This window comes from Thalia democratica, chromosome 3 (assembly GCF_965202585.1).
Source record: "Thalia democratica chromosome 3, ktThaDemo2.hap1.1, whole genome shotgun sequence".
Classification (NCBI taxonomy): Eukaryota; Metazoa; Chordata; class Thaliacea; order Salpida; family Salpidae; genus Thalia; species Thalia democratica.
This window is the reverse complement of record NC_139167.1, coordinates 75,721,682-75,742,448: the sequence shown is the minus strand read 5'-3', so window position 1 is coordinate 75,742,448 and position 20,767 is coordinate 75,721,682. Positions and strand designations below refer to the sequence as shown.

Below are 20,767 nucleotides of genomic sequence, written 5' to 3'. Positions count from 1 at the left end.
ACTCTGAAAAATGATGATGCATAAAGCATCAAGCCCAAATTACATGTAAACTAGGATTTAGCTATAATAATTATTAATGTTTTGAAACTGTAGTAGACTGTGGGTTTCATTTTATGACCCGGTTTGTGTGTTAGTGACTTCCTTTCAATAATTTTATATATTATTTGTTTGTAATTACTAATTAAATAAAAAAAAATAAAAAAGTTGAATCAAATAGACTGTTTTTAAGATTTATAAAATGTTACCATACTCAACACAAGATTTAGAACGAAAGCCTAAAACTTCATCATTTTCTGGAGTTTTAAATCGGACGAAGTCACATGTACTATCTATCCTCTGTGATAAAAACTCAAGAAGCATTTTTATCTTCCTATGTATAAACCTTTCATTTGCTTTTGTGGAACTGTTTTATGGATTTTATAGCAACTCATTAGGGCTTATATCTGATTCATTTCACATGTTTTTTGACTGCATTGCCTTATTTGCAGGGTTTGATTTTCTTTTAGAAAGATATGTCTTACTTTGTACTTTTTTTGTTGTTTAAAATTTTTAGAAAATATTTTATCATAGTATTAAATAAAAGAGCTTAAATTTAATACTTTTGTTAAAATTTTCGAACTTTTTTATTTCTTATTACAAACTATTTTACATGTTGCCAAATCTCTTTTAAGAAAAAAATTACAAAACTTTTCTCATTAAAACTGTTTATTTTTACTTATTCTTCAAACAACAAGTTTTCCAATAAACAGGTTAGTAGCCGCACAACTGGCGAAACGGAGCACAAACGACAAATACACATACGGGTATGTGAGAGCTGATGTTATTGCGGGTCTACTGAACTCGTTTGCACTTATCTGTGTTGCATTGCAAATAATATGCAGTGCTACTGGAAGATTGGTAAGTACTTACTTGAAATTATTTACTGTTAAAGCTTTTGTTGAATCAGTTTTTTATGATATTTTGGATAAGTTAGAACACTTACTTTTTTTGAAAGGTATTTTTATAGATTTAATAAAATCTTACCAATAAACTTTCCAAACAGTCGACTGTTTGGAAATTTTATTAGTAAGATTTTTACTGCAGTCATAATTTTTTAAAGTGTTTGTCTTAAACTTCTTATAAAAAAACTTGCAGATTAGCCCTCCCGTAGTAGAACACGAACGACTGATGCTGGTTTCAGTAATGGGACTTTTTGTGAATTTAGTCGGCGTCTACTTCTTCCACGAACATCACGCTGGCAGCCATCACAACTGCTCGCACAATCACAGTATGATGATATTTAGTTGCTATATTTATTTTATAGCATTAAAACGTTGAATTAAGTTGTAGTTTTAAAAATGATTTCTTATTTAATAAAAGTATCGTTTGCTAACTAATTTTGTGAAAAAAAGTAATTTACGTTTTTTTTATCTAAAAATACTTTATTGTAGAAAATAATTTATTGTAGAAGAAATAAATTGTTTATTCTATAACTACTTAGGGCTTGTGATTGTTTTTTGTTAAAAGTTTTTCAACTTAAACTCTACCGTTTGGCGTTTACTTAAATTGCTATTATTTAAAGTTTGATGTGCAAAAAATGCTTGTGAAATATTTAACTTTCGTTTTAGCACCAGACTTGTTGTTGAATCATTCTGAATAATAAAAAATTAAGCATAAGTGACTAACTAAAACTGGTTACAGGTCATGTACAGTGCAACAAGCACAACAAGAGTGGAAAGTCTCAAATGATGCAGGGTGTCTTTCTGCACATACTAGCCGATACCCTTGGTAGTGTTGGGGTTATCGTGTCTACGTTCTTAATGGAACATTTCGGGTAACTAGTCTTACGTTTTTTAGCTACCAAAATATTTCTTTTAATGAAAATAAAAGTTGTGAGTTTAGCTAAATTTTTTTTTTTTAATTTTAAGACATAAACTTGAAACTTGTAACTTAATAATACAGTACTTTAAAATCAAGCTTATCGTTTTTTATAGACAAATTAAAACTTTTTAGTTGTTTTAAAAGTACAACGGTTATACTTCTGTCATAGATGAGCTGTTAAAAATCAGAACTCTTTAAAATAACAAGATATAAAAGTATTCATATTTAATAAAAACCATAAGTTTGTTTTATCCAATGAATTTCTTTTAAAAAAGATGTTTGAAAAAAAAAAAAGCAGATGTTTAAAAATAGGAGTTCAAAGTTTTAAACGTTCACAATAAAATTAAGTGGGTTTACAAATATTAAATAATTTTTAGCTGGATGAGAGCGGATCCGATCTGCTCATTCATGATCGGAGTCTTGATACTCACGTCTTGCATTCCCTTGTTCAAGTCATCCCTGAAGATCCTCATGCACAGGATCCCTGAACACTTGGAGTACAGCCTCACGAACTGCCATTACAACGTGGAGAAGATAGAAGGGGTGTACAGGGTGTACGATGCACACTTTTGGATGCTTTGCGCGGGTGTGCATGTGGGTAACGTGAAGATTCTGATATCTCCATCTGCCGACGCGAGGTTCGTGCAGGAGCAGGCGAAGATTGTTTACAACCGGGCGGGAGTCGATCAGCTCTACATCCACATTGATTACTCTGATATGTGAATTTCAATTTGCTCCTAAGAGTAGTTTGTAGTTTAAAAAAAATTAAAAGTATTGATGTGTTATAGAACTAAAGTTTACTTATGTACTTAATTTATTGTGATTGTAGCGTGTTGTTATTACACAGTATAGTATAGTAAAAAAAAAAACCTTAAAAAACTTGAAAACTAAAATTTATCTACTGAATAACCTTAAAACACAATAAAAAAACTTAACAAACATTAAACCTATTGTTTTTTTTGTATAAATGCCTTAATAGTTTCGTTATTTTAAACTTAGTATCGTTATCTTCTAGTTTGGTATTTCCTATAATATAAAGTAAACTAGCTCTTTAAAACTACATTTTATTTTAAAATTTATATCTTTGCGCGATATAGCTATTTAAAAGTATAAATACATCAAAACTTGTATTTTTAACTGAAGTAATAGCAAAATTAAACAACATTTTTCGAGTTTATAATTTGTTTTGAAACATTTTGTTTGTAGAGCTTGCAAATTTGTTCATTTATAACAACTGTAAAAAAATATTGACATGAAAAAATCTTCCAACTAGTCAAAAATTATCCGAATTTACACAAAATCTACTTAAATTTAAAACAAAAACTCTTTTATTTAAAATAAAAATAGTTATTAAATAATTTGTTGTTAACAAGCAACTGTAGTCTTTTTAAGAAAAAAAAAACTAAACAAATTTCTAACTAATTAAAGGTATTTAGTGGTGTACTGGTGAGCTAAATCTTTTAACATTACAAAATAATTATGATTTAGGTTATAACATACTTATAGTTAATAAATTATGATTTTCTTAAAGAGTTAAAAAAATATATTAGTATTAAAACAATACAAAACATCCAAAAGCAATTTTATTTAGATTTGATAAGTTGTTGTTCGAATCTTAATATATAAAACTAAATGCTAAATTTAAAATCTGATAAAGTGTATATGTTGTGTACAATAAAGTTATAAAATAAAATAAAGATTTTTCCGAAACATTCATAACACCAGCAGACTCAGCACAAATGTTTTTGTAGATTATTTTTACGATATCTAAACATGCTTAGTATAAAGGAAGTTTTATCATAATCTTTATAGTAATAATGGTTGTCTTTTCCACAGAAAACTTGTTCAAGCACAATTTTTGAAAATCAAAATACTTCAATCATTAATAAGAACAATTTGATTGATAAACAGTTAACGTTTACAAATTTAACTGTTTTAGTTTTTTTTTGTCAATAAGTGAACGGTTCTACCCGGTACTAAAACATGACCTAAAACCAAACAAATTATTAGGTTTATTGTTAAAACGTGCAATATTAAAACTGCTATGAGCAACACCTATACGATGTTTTATTTAAAAAATAAGAAAGTTAGTTTATGTACATATTTTTATAACTAATTGATGCATTCGGCTTTAAAATTACACAAATAAAAGCTTTGGCTAAAAAGTTAATTTATAGTTTTACATCAATATATTTCATAAAAGTATAACCTATATTACTTTATTTTATAGAGACGTTAAATTTTCACATAGATTTTAAAACATCAAGTTAAGGTAAGTTTAGAGCTATTAAAAAACCTTAAACTAAAAAAAGATAAATAAGGTCATTAAAAAAATGGTGTTTGGATAAGAACTGATCTTAACAGAATTTCAAATATGGGTATTTTTCCCTTTCAAAAAGTTTTATTTATTTTGGAATATCAAAAAAACTGTAGAAAAAAAGGTAATAGTTAAATTCTTATATAAACTGTTTGAATTTACTATCTAGTAAAAAATATTCTATTTAACAAATTTCGTTTATGCTATGCTAGACATTTTTCATGTATTATTGATAATTTAAGTTTTTATTTCTAGAAGGTTGCCGTTAGTTTGAATATCAGTTTAACATTGTTTTAATTAGTGATGTACCGGACCCACAATTTTGTGTCCGGCCGGACCCGGATCCGGACTTTTTTTTCAAGTTAGAATCCGGCCGGAACCGGACCCGGACTTTTTTTTCAAATTAGAATCCGGCCGGAACCGGACCCGGACTTTTTTTTTTTAAATTAGAATCCGGCCGGAACCGGATCCGAACTTTTTTTTTAAATTAGAATCCGGCCGGATCCGGATATCAGACAAAAATGGCAATATCCGGCCGGACCCGGACCCGGATAGTGAGTCCGCTACATCACTAGTATAAACTAGCCTGAGTCAGAATGAGGTTTTTAAAAACTGAAAAAAAAAGAACTTTAATCTAATAATAAATAGAACAGCTAGCCACAAGGTTTACAAATTTAGGTGTTATTTACAATTAAAAATCTGAAATCAAGTTCTTGAACAAAATACACTAGAAAATTACCAAATATTGAAAACTAGATCAGCTCAAACTCATTCAAAATTTAAAAGATAACTAGCCTGAGTTTTTATAAAAAACTAAACTAGCCTGAGGCAGTCAAAGATTTTCTAAAATTCCCAAAATTTTTCAAACTAGCAGGGTTGCCACTAAATAAGTCAATAAAACTAGCTAGAGTGAGTATAAACAAGCCTGAGTCAGAATGATGTTTTTAAAAACTGAAAAAATTACTTTAATCTAATAATCAGTAGAACAGCTAGCAAATGTTGACAATTTGGCAGTAAAGTTGTGGACTGATTGTGGTACACTTAACTTATTAGTACTACCTATCAAAATTAAATCCTACCTTATTTAATTAATAGCTAACAAATACTAAATTCTAACTGAGACTACTTTCTATAATCAGACACGACAGTTTTGAGTGATGAATCTTTTATATAAAACACAACAAGAAATACTAGCATATACAAAATTATTAATTACTTTGGTAACACTTTGAAAAATGGAAGCTACTTAAATCTATATCAAAAAACTTAAAACAATAAACTAAAAATTAAATAAAACTTTTAATAAAGAAGAAACTGTAAAATTTTTAATAAACTAAAACTATAAACCTGGCTTAAATATTTAAACAGTTAAACACCAGTTGAAGTATTAACTTTCAAAACAAAACACTACTTACAATAAGCATTCACAATAATGTTCAAGATATTTTGTTGCTTCAAGCTGCACACCAAACTAACTAACTGCTTACATATTAACTGCCTGTCGTGTTCTGATGTTTTGTTGCATCAGTATTTAGTTTGAAACATTTCGTCATATGATTCTCATTGGCTCGTACATTCAACTTTAATCACTAAAAATAACTCTAAATATTCTCTGAGCTCAACTTTAAACATTAAATAATGCAAGTATTCATTCCAAAGTTTTCAATTTTACAACATATGTAAAGAGTTGCATTTCTGAAATGTTTATTTCATAGTTTAAATGTAAACAAATGTAAATTAGTCACGTGTACAAAATGAGCCAATCACGGTAGGTGTTTAATTTTAACTGACGAAAATGAATCTTATTAATTTACACAGGGTTTGTTTTTAAAAAATACTTTTCAGTATGCTCTATTTTACTAACTAGATCCGGGTCCGGGTCCGGCCGGATCTCAGTTAGGATCCGGCCGGAACCGGACCCGGACTTTTTTTTCAAATTAGAATCCGGCCGAAACCGGATCCGGACTTTTTTTTCAAATTAGAATCCGGCCGGAACCGGATCCGGACTTTTTTTTGAAATTAGAGTCCGGCCGGATCCGGATATCAGACAAAAATGGCAATATCCGGCCGGACCCGGACCCGGATAGTGAGTCCGGTACATCACTAGTTTTAATACACATGCTTTAGATTATGTAACATTTATATGTGTATAAATTTAATTTTTTGTTCCTAAATTAGCTAATGAGTGCTGGTTCGAAGCTATTGATTAGTAAAATGAGACTTTATGGAAACTTTTAGCTTTGAAACAATGTTTTCTTTAAGAATAAACATTTATAAGTATTTATTTACTCCGCTGGTATAATTATATTGAGTTAAAATATATTCTAGCCAAAAATTCGGTAAATATGTAAATTGAAATTTTTTATATTCATTTATCAGTTTAAGTGTTTAATAAAAGGATTTTACAACAGTGGTTCGTACAGCTATTTTAGTAAATATAAAATGATGCTTAAAATAGTTCTGTTTTACAAAAATAACTAGTCTTTTGTCTATAAACGAGACTATTTTTTATTAAAGTATTAAGTTTAATAATATGTTTATGCATTTGAAAAAAGCTAACTTCCTAGACAGATTAAGCAAATTTTCTTGTTGCTTATATAAGTTTCGATTTAAGCATGGTTATGCTACACAAAGACTAGGTCTGCACTGTCAATCATTTTTAAGTTGATTGTTTTGATGACATATTTACCGATTCCTTGTCTAGAAAGGTGAAAACAAACACTTACAAAGTTAATCTGATTGTTAAGCTTTGTTTACATACGAAAGTTTGAAATTCGTGTAAAGTCTAGTAGTTAGCTTTACTTAGTCAATATTAATATAGATCGAAGGATTTTAAATTCTAAAAATTTACAAAACTTTCAGTAGTTAAAGCTTTAAGAAAGCAAAAAAAAATATAACGAAATAAGTTATTTTTACTACTGTTTGTATAAGTTTTAAATGTATTTAAAAAAGCAAGAAGATTAAATTTATTGTAAATTTAAAATACTACAAACTATATTCGTTTGTAAATTACAAACTAACTGTTATCAACGTAAAATTTTAGTTTAAATGTTTTATAAGGTCTTTTGAGTCATTATTTTAAAATCATTTGATCGTATCAATTGAAATGACTAATTATTACCATATTTGATAAATTGTTTTTGTACTTTTCACAAAGATTGAAGGATTTTGTAAAATATAAACGTGTTTAATAAGTTAATAAGTTTTTAATAAAATTTAAGAATAACTTCATGTGATCAGTAATGATAAATAAACTAAACAAACTGTTTAAAAATAATCTTAGCATGTTTAATTGTACACTTTGATAGTCGTTTTAAAGCTAAAACATAGTCAATTTATACTAAAACTTGGCTATTTTAAATGTGTTTATATAAAAAGCATAGTTTAAAAGGTAGTTTTTACACGTATACTTAACATTTTCAAAACAATCTAGTTGTAATTAAAGTTTGTTACCGTCTTATTTGCTTGATCTAATCTGTAAAAAAATGTGAAAGCTAAACTAAAAATAAAAGTAAACTACATAACAAAAGTTGTTATAAGGTTATATAGATTTAATTTATGCAACAAATCTTAGAAAAAGATATTTTTTCAAAGATTATTAATTAGTGAAAAAAAAGAACAGTTTTTTGCATACATTTTGTAAAAGTTTAATATTTTACTTAATGTTACGTTAGAAATTACAAAACTACTTACTACAGTTTCCTTGTACATGAAAAGAACTGCTGTTTGATTTAGTAAGAAGAACATTTGCTTTTAAACTTTGTGTAGATCTTATATTTGTAAATTTCATAAGCAACTGCTATAAAAAAACTTCTAAAAATAAACCAAGTATTGTACCTTGTACACTAGGATTCGGCAACTTTTTGTAACTTGCGAGCTAATTAAAAAAAAAGCTCGCGGGCCGCACTATTTAAAAAAAAGTTAGCGAGGGCCACTGTTATTTAAATATAGTTGTATTAATCAGTAGAAAACAGTATTTTAGACAAAAAATATAACACAATAAGCAACAATAGAGCACTGGTAAAAAGTATTTATTATTACAAAACTTTAAATTTTCATCTTTTAAAAAGTATGTTTTTAGCTAAAAAGCACTTCGCGGGCCGCAGATTTTGACTTCAAGGGCTGCCTTTGGCCCGCGGGCCGCAGTTTGCTCAACATTGTTGTACACTGTCGTTTCCATAAAAAGGAATTAAAAAAGTTTTTAAATTTGTTTTGTAAGCAAGCTTAATTAACATATATTGTTAAAAAGTAATTACCAAATTTAAAATAGAAAGATATTTTTGTTTTAGGATTAAAATTTACATTGCAATTATATGTAGTCTTAACAATTATATGTGTTTTATTCATTCATCTAAATAAAACTTATACTCGTGGTCACAAAACTTTAAAAAAATGACTATTTAAAAGTTTGAAAACTAAAAGCTAAATTAAAGTAATAAATTTAAAAAAACAAAAAAATGCTTAAAAGTTTGTATTGCTTTTTAACAATATAGTAAAACATTGAAAGAAAATATGTTCATAACAAATCATGTTTATTTTTAAAGTTGTTTACGTTTTTCAGTTATGCTTACACTCAAAGTAAAAAAAAAGTGCAACAAAGATGTATATGAAAAATCACAGTCAAATTGGTAAAACAAAAGATAAACTAGTAAAACAATCTGTATAAACAGTATTGAAGCTTTTTACCTATTTTGACTTGATTTCTTTTACTGGTGAACTTTGGAGCAGATTTCCACCTAAATTACTAAAAACCAATTATAATATCACAAAACTGCTATAGTGAAACATATATAGTAGAAAAACTTCTGTAATAGTTTTGATTATATTTGCAGACTTAGTATAAAACAGTTAGCATGAGTTCTGTAAAACTAATGTTGGATGTTATAAGTTTAAAAGGTAGCTAGGTGTTGTTTTATAATGATATAAAAAGTTAATACTTAAAAGCTTTATTAAAGTAATTTAGATTATCTAAATGCAAATAATTTCAAATACCATATGCAAATAAAAAGTAAAACAGTTTTACTCATTGTTAATTCGAAGTTTTTCGTCTTACCTCCATAAAACTTTATCAAAAATGAGAGAGGAGTTAGTAATTAATTTTGCAATAAGCTTGTAACTTGTAATTTTATGACATTTTTTATTGTTTGCTTTTTATTAAAAAAAATTTAATCGCTTAAGTAGTTTAAGTTACTTAAACTTTTAATAAAAACTAGTTATTTCAATCAATTTAGTTTTAGGTTTATGTTTTATTTGTACTTTTTATATTTCATCACTAAAACAATGTTAAAATAAGTGTATAATTTGTCCCATTCAAATCCAAATATAACATTAACTGAATACCGTGATTTCTAAAAAAAAAGCTTTTCAAATTGTTTCAGTATACAACACATTTATTAAAAAAACATCATCTGCTTTAAACAAAAAAATAGCTAAGTATTGTTTACATTTTGTTAGCAAACGTTATTAGGAACCAATTAAAAAGAACTACAAATTAAATATTCAGACCACAAAAACGAGGACTTAAAGTTTCACTTAGAACTTATCAAAAATTTTTTTTGTTGTAATTCTAAAGTGTTGAAAACTATATGATTTATAAATATTGGTTTAGAAGTCCACAAAACATGCTTTTTAGTATTTAAAATATTTACGTGTTAATAAAATACAGGATAAAGTTCAGTGAAAAAATAGATAGATATTTCTTTTAATTAAAATAAATTATGATGTCATTTGCACAGTGCGAATACATAGAAACTATTTATACATGACTTTTTCTTTTCTAATATTAAAATGCATCTAAACACTCTAGTAATTGCTGTATCAATAAAACTAAATTAAAAAATAAGCAGTGTTCTAATAAAACTTTATCTTATTTATTTAAAGTTCGATTTTAAAATATAAGATATAGGCAACGTTACGCAGATAAATATTAGACACAAAAACTTTTATTGAAATATTATATTAATTTTATTGACACTTTAAAAGTAGTTAAAAGATAAACTTTTTATTTCCTACAAAGTTTTTGAGTCTATTTTGTTTCTATAATTGAGAAAAAATTTATTGTTATAAATACAATAAGAATTTAAATAATATACTTTATCTTATAACGATAGTAATGTTCTAAGTCGTAAAAACATTTATATTTACAATTTTTTATACTGTTTTATCACAAAATCAAACTATAATGTTATAATTTGAGCTTAAAATGTATAACGTTATTTTAAAATTTCGTAAAAAGTTTGCAAGATTTAAATCTATTTAAAATCAATAACTATTTTGTTTTGAAACAAGATATTCAGCAATGTACAAAAACTTATCTGATTTTGATAATGAGCGTAATCATTATTAAAAAGTTGAAATCTTTAATATTTTTTCGCACTTATAATTTACTAAATTGATAAGTACAAATCTTTAGATTCATATCTTTTAGCAGTTTTGCTATCCTACAAAGTAAGTTAGTAATTCGTTTTTAAACTTTCGCTTATTACAAACTTGATTTTATCTGTAGCTAAGACAAAGTTTTAAACTGTATTTATAAATAAATCAAAGAAATAATTTAAGCTACCTAAAACTTTAAAACTGGTTTAAAGCTCGTACATTGAGTTTGTGAACAAATAGACATAAAAATTTAAATTTCAAAAAAAATGTACATGTTTTCAACTATAAAATATGAAGTAAACTTTTATAGTAAAAAACATTCAATAGAACAACTTTTTGGCACTTAAAGTATTTACGTAATTTGGTAAATATAATAATAATAATAGTGATAATAATAATAATAATAATATTATTAATATTAATATTAATACATTAAAACTAGTATATATATACTGGAGTAATACCCAAAACAAGCAAATTTATTTTCCTACTTTCTTATTGCTTTTATAAAATGATTATTTAGTATAGATTATCTAGTATTATCTTGTATAATTTTTTAGTTTATACGTTAAAAGAATCGAATTTATTTATTAAGAAAAATATTTGTTTAATATAATCTATACAAAAAAAAAATCCAACAGTCAAAAATTACCTGAACATAAACAAAAACTACTAAATGTAACAAATAAAAGCGTTTATACTTTATAACAAAATATTAAGTGGAACTTTAGTTGGTAACAAACGAGCTACGTCGTTAGTAATATAGATTAAACTTTTCAAACATTTTCTTATACTTTATTATTCACTAGTTTGCTGATAAAATGAAGCATAAAACATAAAATAAGAATTAGTTTACAACATACATGTAGTATAAAAATGGTGGTCATGTTGCTGATATATAAAATGTTTGAAATGTTTACAAAAAATAACAAAACTTAAAAATAAAATTATTTATAATCGATAAATTCTATCAATTATCATACTTAAAACTAATTGCGTACAAAAAAGTTAAATCTATTTATTTATAGAATATCATACATATATTATTTAAGACCGCTTAAAAGTATATTGCCAAACTTTTCAAGGCTTTTTCATTCTACAATAAATATAGTTTTCAGAATCGTTTAACATGTAATAATTTAGTATAAAAGCAGTTTTATCATAACCTAAAGAAACTAAAGTAAAAATAATTGTTCTTTATGTTATAAAATGTTTAAGCATATTATAAATACGTCAAAATACTTCAAACGTTAATAAGTATATCTTGATTGATGAATAGTTAATTAGTTCATTCCAAGTTAAACTGATTTAGGTCAGTTTAGTGTCAGCAGGTGAATAGTTCTAACTGGTACTAAAAGATGGGATAAAACCAAAACCCTTTTTATTTTATTAGTTTTGTTATTAAAGTGTGCAATATTTTCAATAGCGGTTATCATGTTAAGCTTAAACACAACTAAAACCTTTGCTATAAAACTTGATTATAGTCTTTTTATCAGTATATTTATCTAAATAATAAACTATTAATGATTTAGAACTTTAAATTCTGACATAGATTTTGACAAACTAAATTAAATTAAGGGCTATATAAGATCTAAAAATGACGATAACCAAATTAATCGAAATAATGATATTTAAAAAAGATTGTATCTTAACACAACTTAAAAATAGATATACTTATTAAGGTTCGAAGTATTTTAACGTAGTTATAATATGCTTGAACATTTTATAACATAAAAAACAACTATTTTTACCATAGTTTATATAGGTTATGAAAAATTAACAAGTTTTACTTATTTTAGAGTCTAAGAAAAATTATGAAAATAAAGGTATAAGTAAAATTATAATGTAAACTGTTTGAATTTTCTACCAAGTAACAAGTGCTAATTAATACTTACTACTTATTTTGTATTTGATATTTTTATGTATTTTCAATAACTTTTGTTTTTATTGCGGAAAGGTCGCTGCTAATTTGAAAGAAAGCTTAATCTTTGATCACTTTTTTCAATTTATGTAAGGTTTATATTTAAAACTAAATTATTTTTACCGAGGTTAAACTGACGATTACACTTTCAGACTGATCAATATTTAATATGGGGGTTTATATTGTTTTACACGTTTGACAGTAACATATTATCATTTTAAACCAAACTTTAAGTAAAATTTATTTATCCTTAGGTTAAACTAAATTAGGTTAAATGTAGTTCAGTTGTAAAACGTTACGCTAGTAAAATAGTTTTGCTAGTAAGCAATACAAAGAACGCTAGAACGATGTTAGACATGTAAATCTGTTTTGGTAAAATTATAGCGTTTTACAAAAGTACTCTGTTTTACAAAACTTACTAACCTTTTCTCTACAAACGAGATCAAATTTTAAAATGTTTAATAACACACTTATGCGCTTATTTTAATATTTAAACTTCGACAAAGTTAAATTTTTGTGATTCTGATGTTAGATTAGGTTTAAGCTTGTTTGATTTATACAAAGACTGGACGAGCATAAAGTAAATTTTTTAGCCAAATTTATAAATTTTTCAAAAAACATAAAACTTTAATGTCAATTATTTTCCTTATCTTAAAAGCTATCTAAATTTTTTTTTTATCTTAGAGAACGCACCTTTGTCTTTAATTTAAGAAAAAAAAAATGGTTTGGGGTTTGAATTATTTCATGGGGTCCCTCCAAAAATAAAGGGTTTTTTTTGTTTTTTCTATTAAAATTGCTTTATAACCAAAAATATTTTTTTTTTAATTTTACTTTTTTGATTTCCCTTAGTTTGCATGTTATTTAAACTCTTAAATAGTTATTTTATAAAGAATGTTAATATCTTTTACGATTTGGCCCCAAAACAAAATGATGTATATTACACTATCATTTGCCTTGGCCATTTCCTAGATAAAAAATTGATAAAAGGAAAAAAACAATTAATAAGAACGTAAATTACAACAAATTTAATTAAACTATAATAATTTAATTGCATTTGTTGTAATTCACATTCTTATTAATTATTTTTTTCCTTTTATCATTTTTTTATCTAGGAAATGGCCAAGGCAAATGATAGTGTAATATACATCATTTTGTTTTGGGCCAAATCGTAAAAGATATTAACATTCTTATAAAATAACTATTTAAGAGTTTAAATAACATGCAAACTAAGGGAAATAAAAAAAATAAAATTAAAAAAATAATATTTTTGGTTATAAAGTAATTTTAATAGAAAAAACAAAAAAAAACCCTTTATTTTTTGAGGGACCTTATGAAATAATTCAAACCCCAAACCAAATTTTTATTTTAAATTAAAGGCAAAGGTGCGTTCTCTAAGATAAAAAAAAAAATTTTTAGCTAGCTTTTAAGATAAGGAAAATAATTTACATTAAAGTTTTATGTTTTTTGAAAAATTTATAAGTTTGCCTATAAAATTAACTTTATGCTCGTAAAGACTGGATCTGTACTGTCAATTACTTTTTAAGCTGATTATTTTGTGTACATATTTACCGATTTTTAACTAGAAAGGTGAAAACAACTAACATTAATCTGACTGTTTAGCTTTGTCTTCATCAAAAAGTTTAACATTTGAGCAAAAAATTCTTATAGCTTTTATTAGTTACAACTAGTATAAAATAAGTTTTACAATCAAAAAAGTTGCAATACGTTCAGTAACTGAATATTTTTGAAAAACAAATGTTGCAAACTTATTACGAATTAAATTATTTTGAACTATTTCTTTTATGAGCTTTCAATTTAGTTTAAATCCAAAAAAAAAAAGACAAGATTAATGAAAAGAAAACTAACTTAAAGATAAACTTAAGTTATTACAAAATTTTACTTAAAAAAGAATCTTATGATTTGCCATTAACCTTAGATTTTAGTTAAGTTTGTGTTTTTAGTAATATATATTGTTTCGAATAAAAATTCTTAAATTATTTGAGCGTATCAACCACAATGATCAATTAATATTAATTATTAACATATACAATTAATGGTCTTAATAGATTTTCAAAGATTAAAGGATTTATAAAGTAAAAGCGTTTTTAATAAGTTGTTATTTGTGTACAAAAGATTTAGTTTTTAAATTAAAGAAAAAATGGTTCAACGTAATCAGTTAACACAAAAAGAGTAAAAAATAAAAAGTTTTTTGTATTAATCGTAGCGTATTTGTTTTTATACTTTGATGATCGCTATAAGGTTTTTATGCTAAATTTTTTTATTTAATTTATAGTAAAATTTATCTTTTTTAATAGTGTTTATAAAACGTATAAGTAGTAATAAAATGTAATACGTGTGTTAAAAATTTTCAAAACAATCTTAATGTAGTTAAAATTTTTAACAGTTTTATTTGTTTTAAAATACAAATTTCTAAAAACAATGAAAGCTAAGCTAAAAATAAAAGTAAACTACACAGCAAACGTCATTAAAAAACATACATACAACTAATTGTTGAGGTATAACTTAGGCAAAAGTATATTTACAAAGTATGTTTAAAAGTGAGGATACAATCAGCTTTTGAAATTTTTTTTGTAAAAGTTCAATATCATACTAAATGTTATATTTTAGAACTTACAAAACTGGGTGGATGTCAATTTTGCACGAGGGGACACTTTTGCTCGAGGGGATACTTTTGCACGATGACACTTTTGCATAGCGTCACTTTTGCTTAAGTGAACACTTTTGCACGGTGACTCTTTGCACGAGCTTCACTTTAGCACGATGTCACACTTTTGAACGGCGTCACTTCTGCACGGAGGGTTACTTTTGCACGAAGACACTATTGCACAGGTTGAAAAATTTTGAAGTTTTTTTTAAAACTTTAGTTTATTTATCTTTTTTTTGCTTTTATAATTACCCCTTAGTCTCAGGAGGTAAATTTAATATCTATTTATTTTTTGTTTTTTATAATTTAACTGATACAAATATTTAGTTTTCCTGTTTTTTTTTGGTTGATAACTTTATTAGGTATATAACATTTTTTTATATTACTGATACTCCTAACACTTACCCTAGTTCGGTAACATTTTTTCCATTTTTCTTTATTAGTTTGTTGTAATTTATTATTTTTCTAATTTTTAATTTAATTTTATTTCTTTAATTTTTCGTTCTTCTTCTTTATTTTTCCTATCAGTTTTACCCTTACCCTCGGTCGGTAACCTTTTTGTTCTTTTTTATTTATTAATTAATCATTTTGTACACTTTTTCTAGTTTACTTTTTGAACCTTTTTTTGAATTTTATTTTATATGTTTGTTTTACTCTCGTAAAAAATGACCCTTTGTGCAAAAGTGTCTCCTTGCAAAAGTGTCCACTCGTGCAAAAGTGACGCTCGTGCTAAAGTGATCCGTTTCCTAAAAAACTAACTATGTACTACGATTTACGATAAATAAAACTGCTTTCGAATTTATTTAAAATAGCAATTGTTTTCAAAATTTGAAAAGGTTTTATGATAAGCTTACTAAGCAACTGTTATAAGAAAAAAGTTCTACGAAATAAACTATACACCTTGAACACTTGGTTTTCCTGGAAAGGAAGCAAAACACTATTCTCAATTTGCTTTGTAAACAAACTTTATTAAAAAAACTCGTTATTAAGTAATTACCAAGTTTAGATTAACTAGATGTTTGTTGTTTAAGGATTAAGTATTACATGGCAATTGTAAGTAGTTTTGTTTTCGGCAATTATAAATGTGCTAATTATAAATCTGAATAAAACTAATACTCGTGGTCACAATGCGTTTTTGTAGGTGACTGTATAAAAGTTTGGAAACTAAACGCTAAAAAAATTATAAGTTTAACTCAAGCACAAAAAAAAATGCTAAAAAGTTAGCTTAGATAGAAAATCGTTTCTAAAGCTTTTATTTACAAAACATCTTTAGCCGTTTAGAAGTAGATTTAATTATATTTGAAGTTTTACATTCTTATTTTTAAATCATTATTCTAATCGAATTAGAAAATAAGTGCAACTAAAACATTGAAGAAAAATCATAGCCAATTGTGATAAAGTATATAATAAAATTTTAAAACAATCTATATAACCCTTAGTTGTTGCATTTTGCTATATTGACAGTTTTTTAGCAAAATCAGGTATATACGACTCCTGAACGTAACTTAAAGCAAAAAAATTCCATGGCCGGTTTGATTATATTTACGAATATGATTTAAACAAACTCGATAAATATTTTTAAGCTTTTATTACATTTCATTATTTTAAAACTTAACTAGGTGTTGTTTTATAACATCTAACCCAGTGTTTTACTTCTACATAAAAAAAAGTTTTATGGCGCAAAACATACTAAAGTTAAATTAAAAACTTCAATTTTTTTTTATGGTGAATGCCATTTTCGGTCAAATTTATTATCTTTCAATTTTACTTTTTAAAGTTTTTGAAACCGAATTATATAAGGATACCTAATATTTTGTAATAAATAAACAGTTTATTTTTATAGATTTTTTGTTTCGTATTGACAAGTTTCTATTTAGATTTTAATACTTATTTTGAATATAGATTTTTGGTTGTATATAAGTAAATTTTTTATAAAATTAAAATATTTTATTAAAAAATAATAGTCTAAAAATACCAGTACGGTTTTTATTAGTAGACAAACAAAACTATATCTTCCACAATAAATCTATAACACTTTAATTTTCTCAAACTTTTGTATTGGAATTTGAATATTTTTTTAATATTTATTAAATTACGTTAAAAATGTAATTTTGATTTTTAGGTAAATTATTAGTTAAACTTTTATACTTTTATTCTTTTGAAAAGTATTTTGACACCTTTGTATTAATTACAAGTTTGTGTTTTGTTATTTGTTTTAATTAACTTGATAATGTGCAAAAACTATTGCTCATAACACGATTTTGATATATTGAATATTATTAACTAATCACGATTTAAGTAGACAAAAACAAAATTTTACATAATATTTTGTAGAAAAGGTATTATTCTGTAAACATCCTAGTATGATTTAAAAAACGATTTAAACACCTTTTGTTAAGAATATATAATTATAAAATTTTGCTTATAAAACAACTGATCACAGACATGTAAGTCTTTAAACAAAACAAAAACTAAAGATTAGTTTAAAATCACTAATTGATTGTTTTAGTGTAAGTTTATCAACACCATTAAGCTAAATTATTCGTTTATGTTAATGAGAATACTTGTTAACATGTTTCTATTGATAACAAGTTTAACATTATACCACCAAAAATTTAAAAGCATGGAATTTATAGTTAACATTAATTTAACAGCTTAATATTTCTATGAGGTGTTTTAATATTTATTATTAAAAGACGTCTGAGAGTGTTATAAATTAAAACTATCATGTTAAACTGAGATAAAACTGTTTACCTTATGAATTGATTATTTAAACAATTAACCACGCTAGATCTATCAAAAAAGTTTAATTTTGAAAAGAACTTTAATGCTTGCAAATAAAGTTTGTACAACCTTAAGCCTATGCTAAACAGTATACAACGATACTTATGCTTTAAAACATGTTCAATATTAATTATTTAAGTATTAAATAATAAACTAACAGTTTTAATGCTAATTAGAAATTAATTAATTTTGAACTTTAAATACCTCAAGTTGAACTGTACTTACATAACTTAAAAAAATACATTGATTTTTTTAGTAATTTAAAAATATAAAATACTTTATGTACCTTAAAAGAAAAAATTATAGACGTTTTATAAGATAGTATAAAATTAAGTGTTTTATATTGTGTTGTTGTATAGTAGGTTATAAATACTTTTTTCTTAACTTTTCTTTACATTTTTTTCTTTAAATAAAAGTGTCAAACATAAATGAATCTTTCAATTAGTTGCTATTTTACACCTTTTTTGTAAAAACTTTTATAAAAATTTACAACTATGATCAATTATTAGTTTAAAGTTCAACTTTTGAACTGAAGTAGTTCACTGTAATAATGCATTAGTTTTATTACATCGTCACAAAAAATACTTTAAAAAAGCATAACAAAAGTTTTTTAGAAAATAAAGTAGTACAAGTTTGAAAACAACTTTATTAATATCCGTACTTTTATAAGGAAGATTTATGGAGTGAGCCGATAAAATTTCGGTTATACTGATGATATAACGTTGATATTTGTTTATTTAAAATATTTATAAATTCATACTTTATAAGTGTTTGTTATGTTTTTATGATTATATTTCATCTGTTGTTGTAAGTAGTAATATACAACTTTTTTTTTAATAATACGCTTGTCTACTTTATTATATTTGTTGCATGTAGTTCAAATAAAGCTTCTATTTAGGGGCTAAGATATAAAATTTATTTTCTTAAAAAGTGGAGAAAAGTATCAATGATTTACTTAAGTTCTTTTTAACTTCTTGATTTTGTTTTAAATCTGCTAATAAAATATGAATAGTAAAACTATGTTTTTAACAACAGTTTAGAACTAGAGGTAGACACAAAACTTTAATTAACTAAATATTTGTTAGTATCGATGTGCAAAACGGATAACTGTGACCAATTGTTTTCAAAGTTGTTCAAACATAATTATACCCTATACCAAGTAATTTTTAAAACTTTAACATTTTAACTTTAAAATTTTAAAATTAGTAAGCGTGTCTTATAAAAAAAAACTTATTCAAAAATACCATTTATTGTATTATTAGATTAAAAATTAAATTTTCATTTTCAAATAATTTTTTAAAAGTACTGTAAATTAATCAGTATTATAGCTTAATATAAGTTTTTAAAACATTTAAATTTCCCTATTTTTAATTTCTCGATTCAATTAAATCAACATCTTTCTATTTTAAAATTTGATAAGCTTTTTGCTTAACATAAAGTAACAAGTCGTAACAGTTAAAAGCTTTTTAGTTGTTTGTATTTTAACAAAATAAAAATGAAAACCAGCTTGTAGTTTCATGAAGACAAATTATTTTAAGCTAATGACTAATGTCGCACACTTCTTTGTTTTAAGTTGACAATAAAGTCTTATAAATAAGAAAAGTTTATTTAAAAAACAACCTTTAATTTTTTAAAAATGAAATAATTTTAATAAAAGTATCTAAACAAGCAATAATTGAAGTTTTCAAATCTCTCAACAATGTTTTTTATTGTTTAAAGGTTTGGATAAAGCTAGACAAAGTTTATATTGTAGTCTGTCAATCAAATTTGGTTAAATATTTGATTATCAAAATCACTGAGTTTGCCTGAAACTAAACTAATAGTAAAATCTTATCCGAATTTTAAAATAATGTTTTAAGTAAATTTAAAATAACTTAGTTTGATAATAATTTAGTATTAGTGTTCATGAGTTTTTAGAACCGTTTAAATTGTATAGATATATAAGTTACTCAGTCATTTAGGTAAAAAAATTATAATGTTAAAAACTGATAATTAAAAACTTTTAAGTTAGAAATTTTATGGATACAACTTGTGTAAGTTAATTATCTTGTATCAATTACAAATGAATTTCTCACTACAAGTAAACCAAAACAACAAATGTTAAATTTTCTATTTTAAAAATTCTGGGAAAGCTTTTCTTGAAAAAAGGTAAAATTTTACATTTACCAAAATAGTTTTCAGTTTATATATATATATAGTATAGATAAAAAACATAGTATTATGTCAAGTTATAAAACAGGTTTAATGCTTTTTTATTAGTCATCTTTTGTTTATGCCAAAATTTTTTAGCTAGTATACCTACAATTAATAAAACTAAACAGTTTAGATTCGTAATATAACGGTTCTTATAATTTACTGAATTCTTTTGGAAAAAAGACGCTAATATTAGAAGGTTATAATTCAAATAACCTAAAAAGGCTTTGAAGTCTTTTTCAAGTGCAATTAGAAACATAACACCGTTGAAAAAATTGTTCAAAAACTATTTTAATACAGTTATAGTCTTAATGAAATGTTTAATAAATATTGTAACAACTAGAAACATATAATTAATTAAAATGTAAAGTTTTAATTATACAAAAACCATCATTTTAAAATTTTATTATTATCTTTGAATAAATAACACGAACCTTAATTTAAACTTTCTATAAGTTTTTAATTAGATATCGATATTGTTTCATTAAAGTTTGGTAAATAAACAATTTGTGCTTTATAAGTTTGCTTACTTCGTGACTATTTATGATTAAAGCTTTGATATAAATTTATCTTAAACAGGTGTGTACAAATTTTAGGCTATAAGGTTATTACTTTAATTTATGTTATCACTACTCTAGAGTTATAGTTATTA

General features: G+C 24.8%; 1 protein-coding gene across 1 annotated transcript; it reads left to right on the top strand.

Annotated features, from left to right (window-relative positions):
• The first annotated feature begins 238 nt into the window (after positions 1–238).
• On the top strand, positions 239–2,583 carry LOC145832543 (zinc transporter 7-like). The gene is made up of 5 exons (XM_082939858.1): positions 239–489; positions 750–897; positions 1,135–1,267; positions 1,681–1,813; positions 2,238–2,583. Exons 1-5 carry the CDS (start codon positions 239–241, stop codon positions 2,581–2,583), a joined length of 1,011 nt encoding a protein of 336 aa, XP_082795984.1.
• The last annotated feature ends 18,184 nt before the right edge of the window (positions 2,584–20,767 follow it).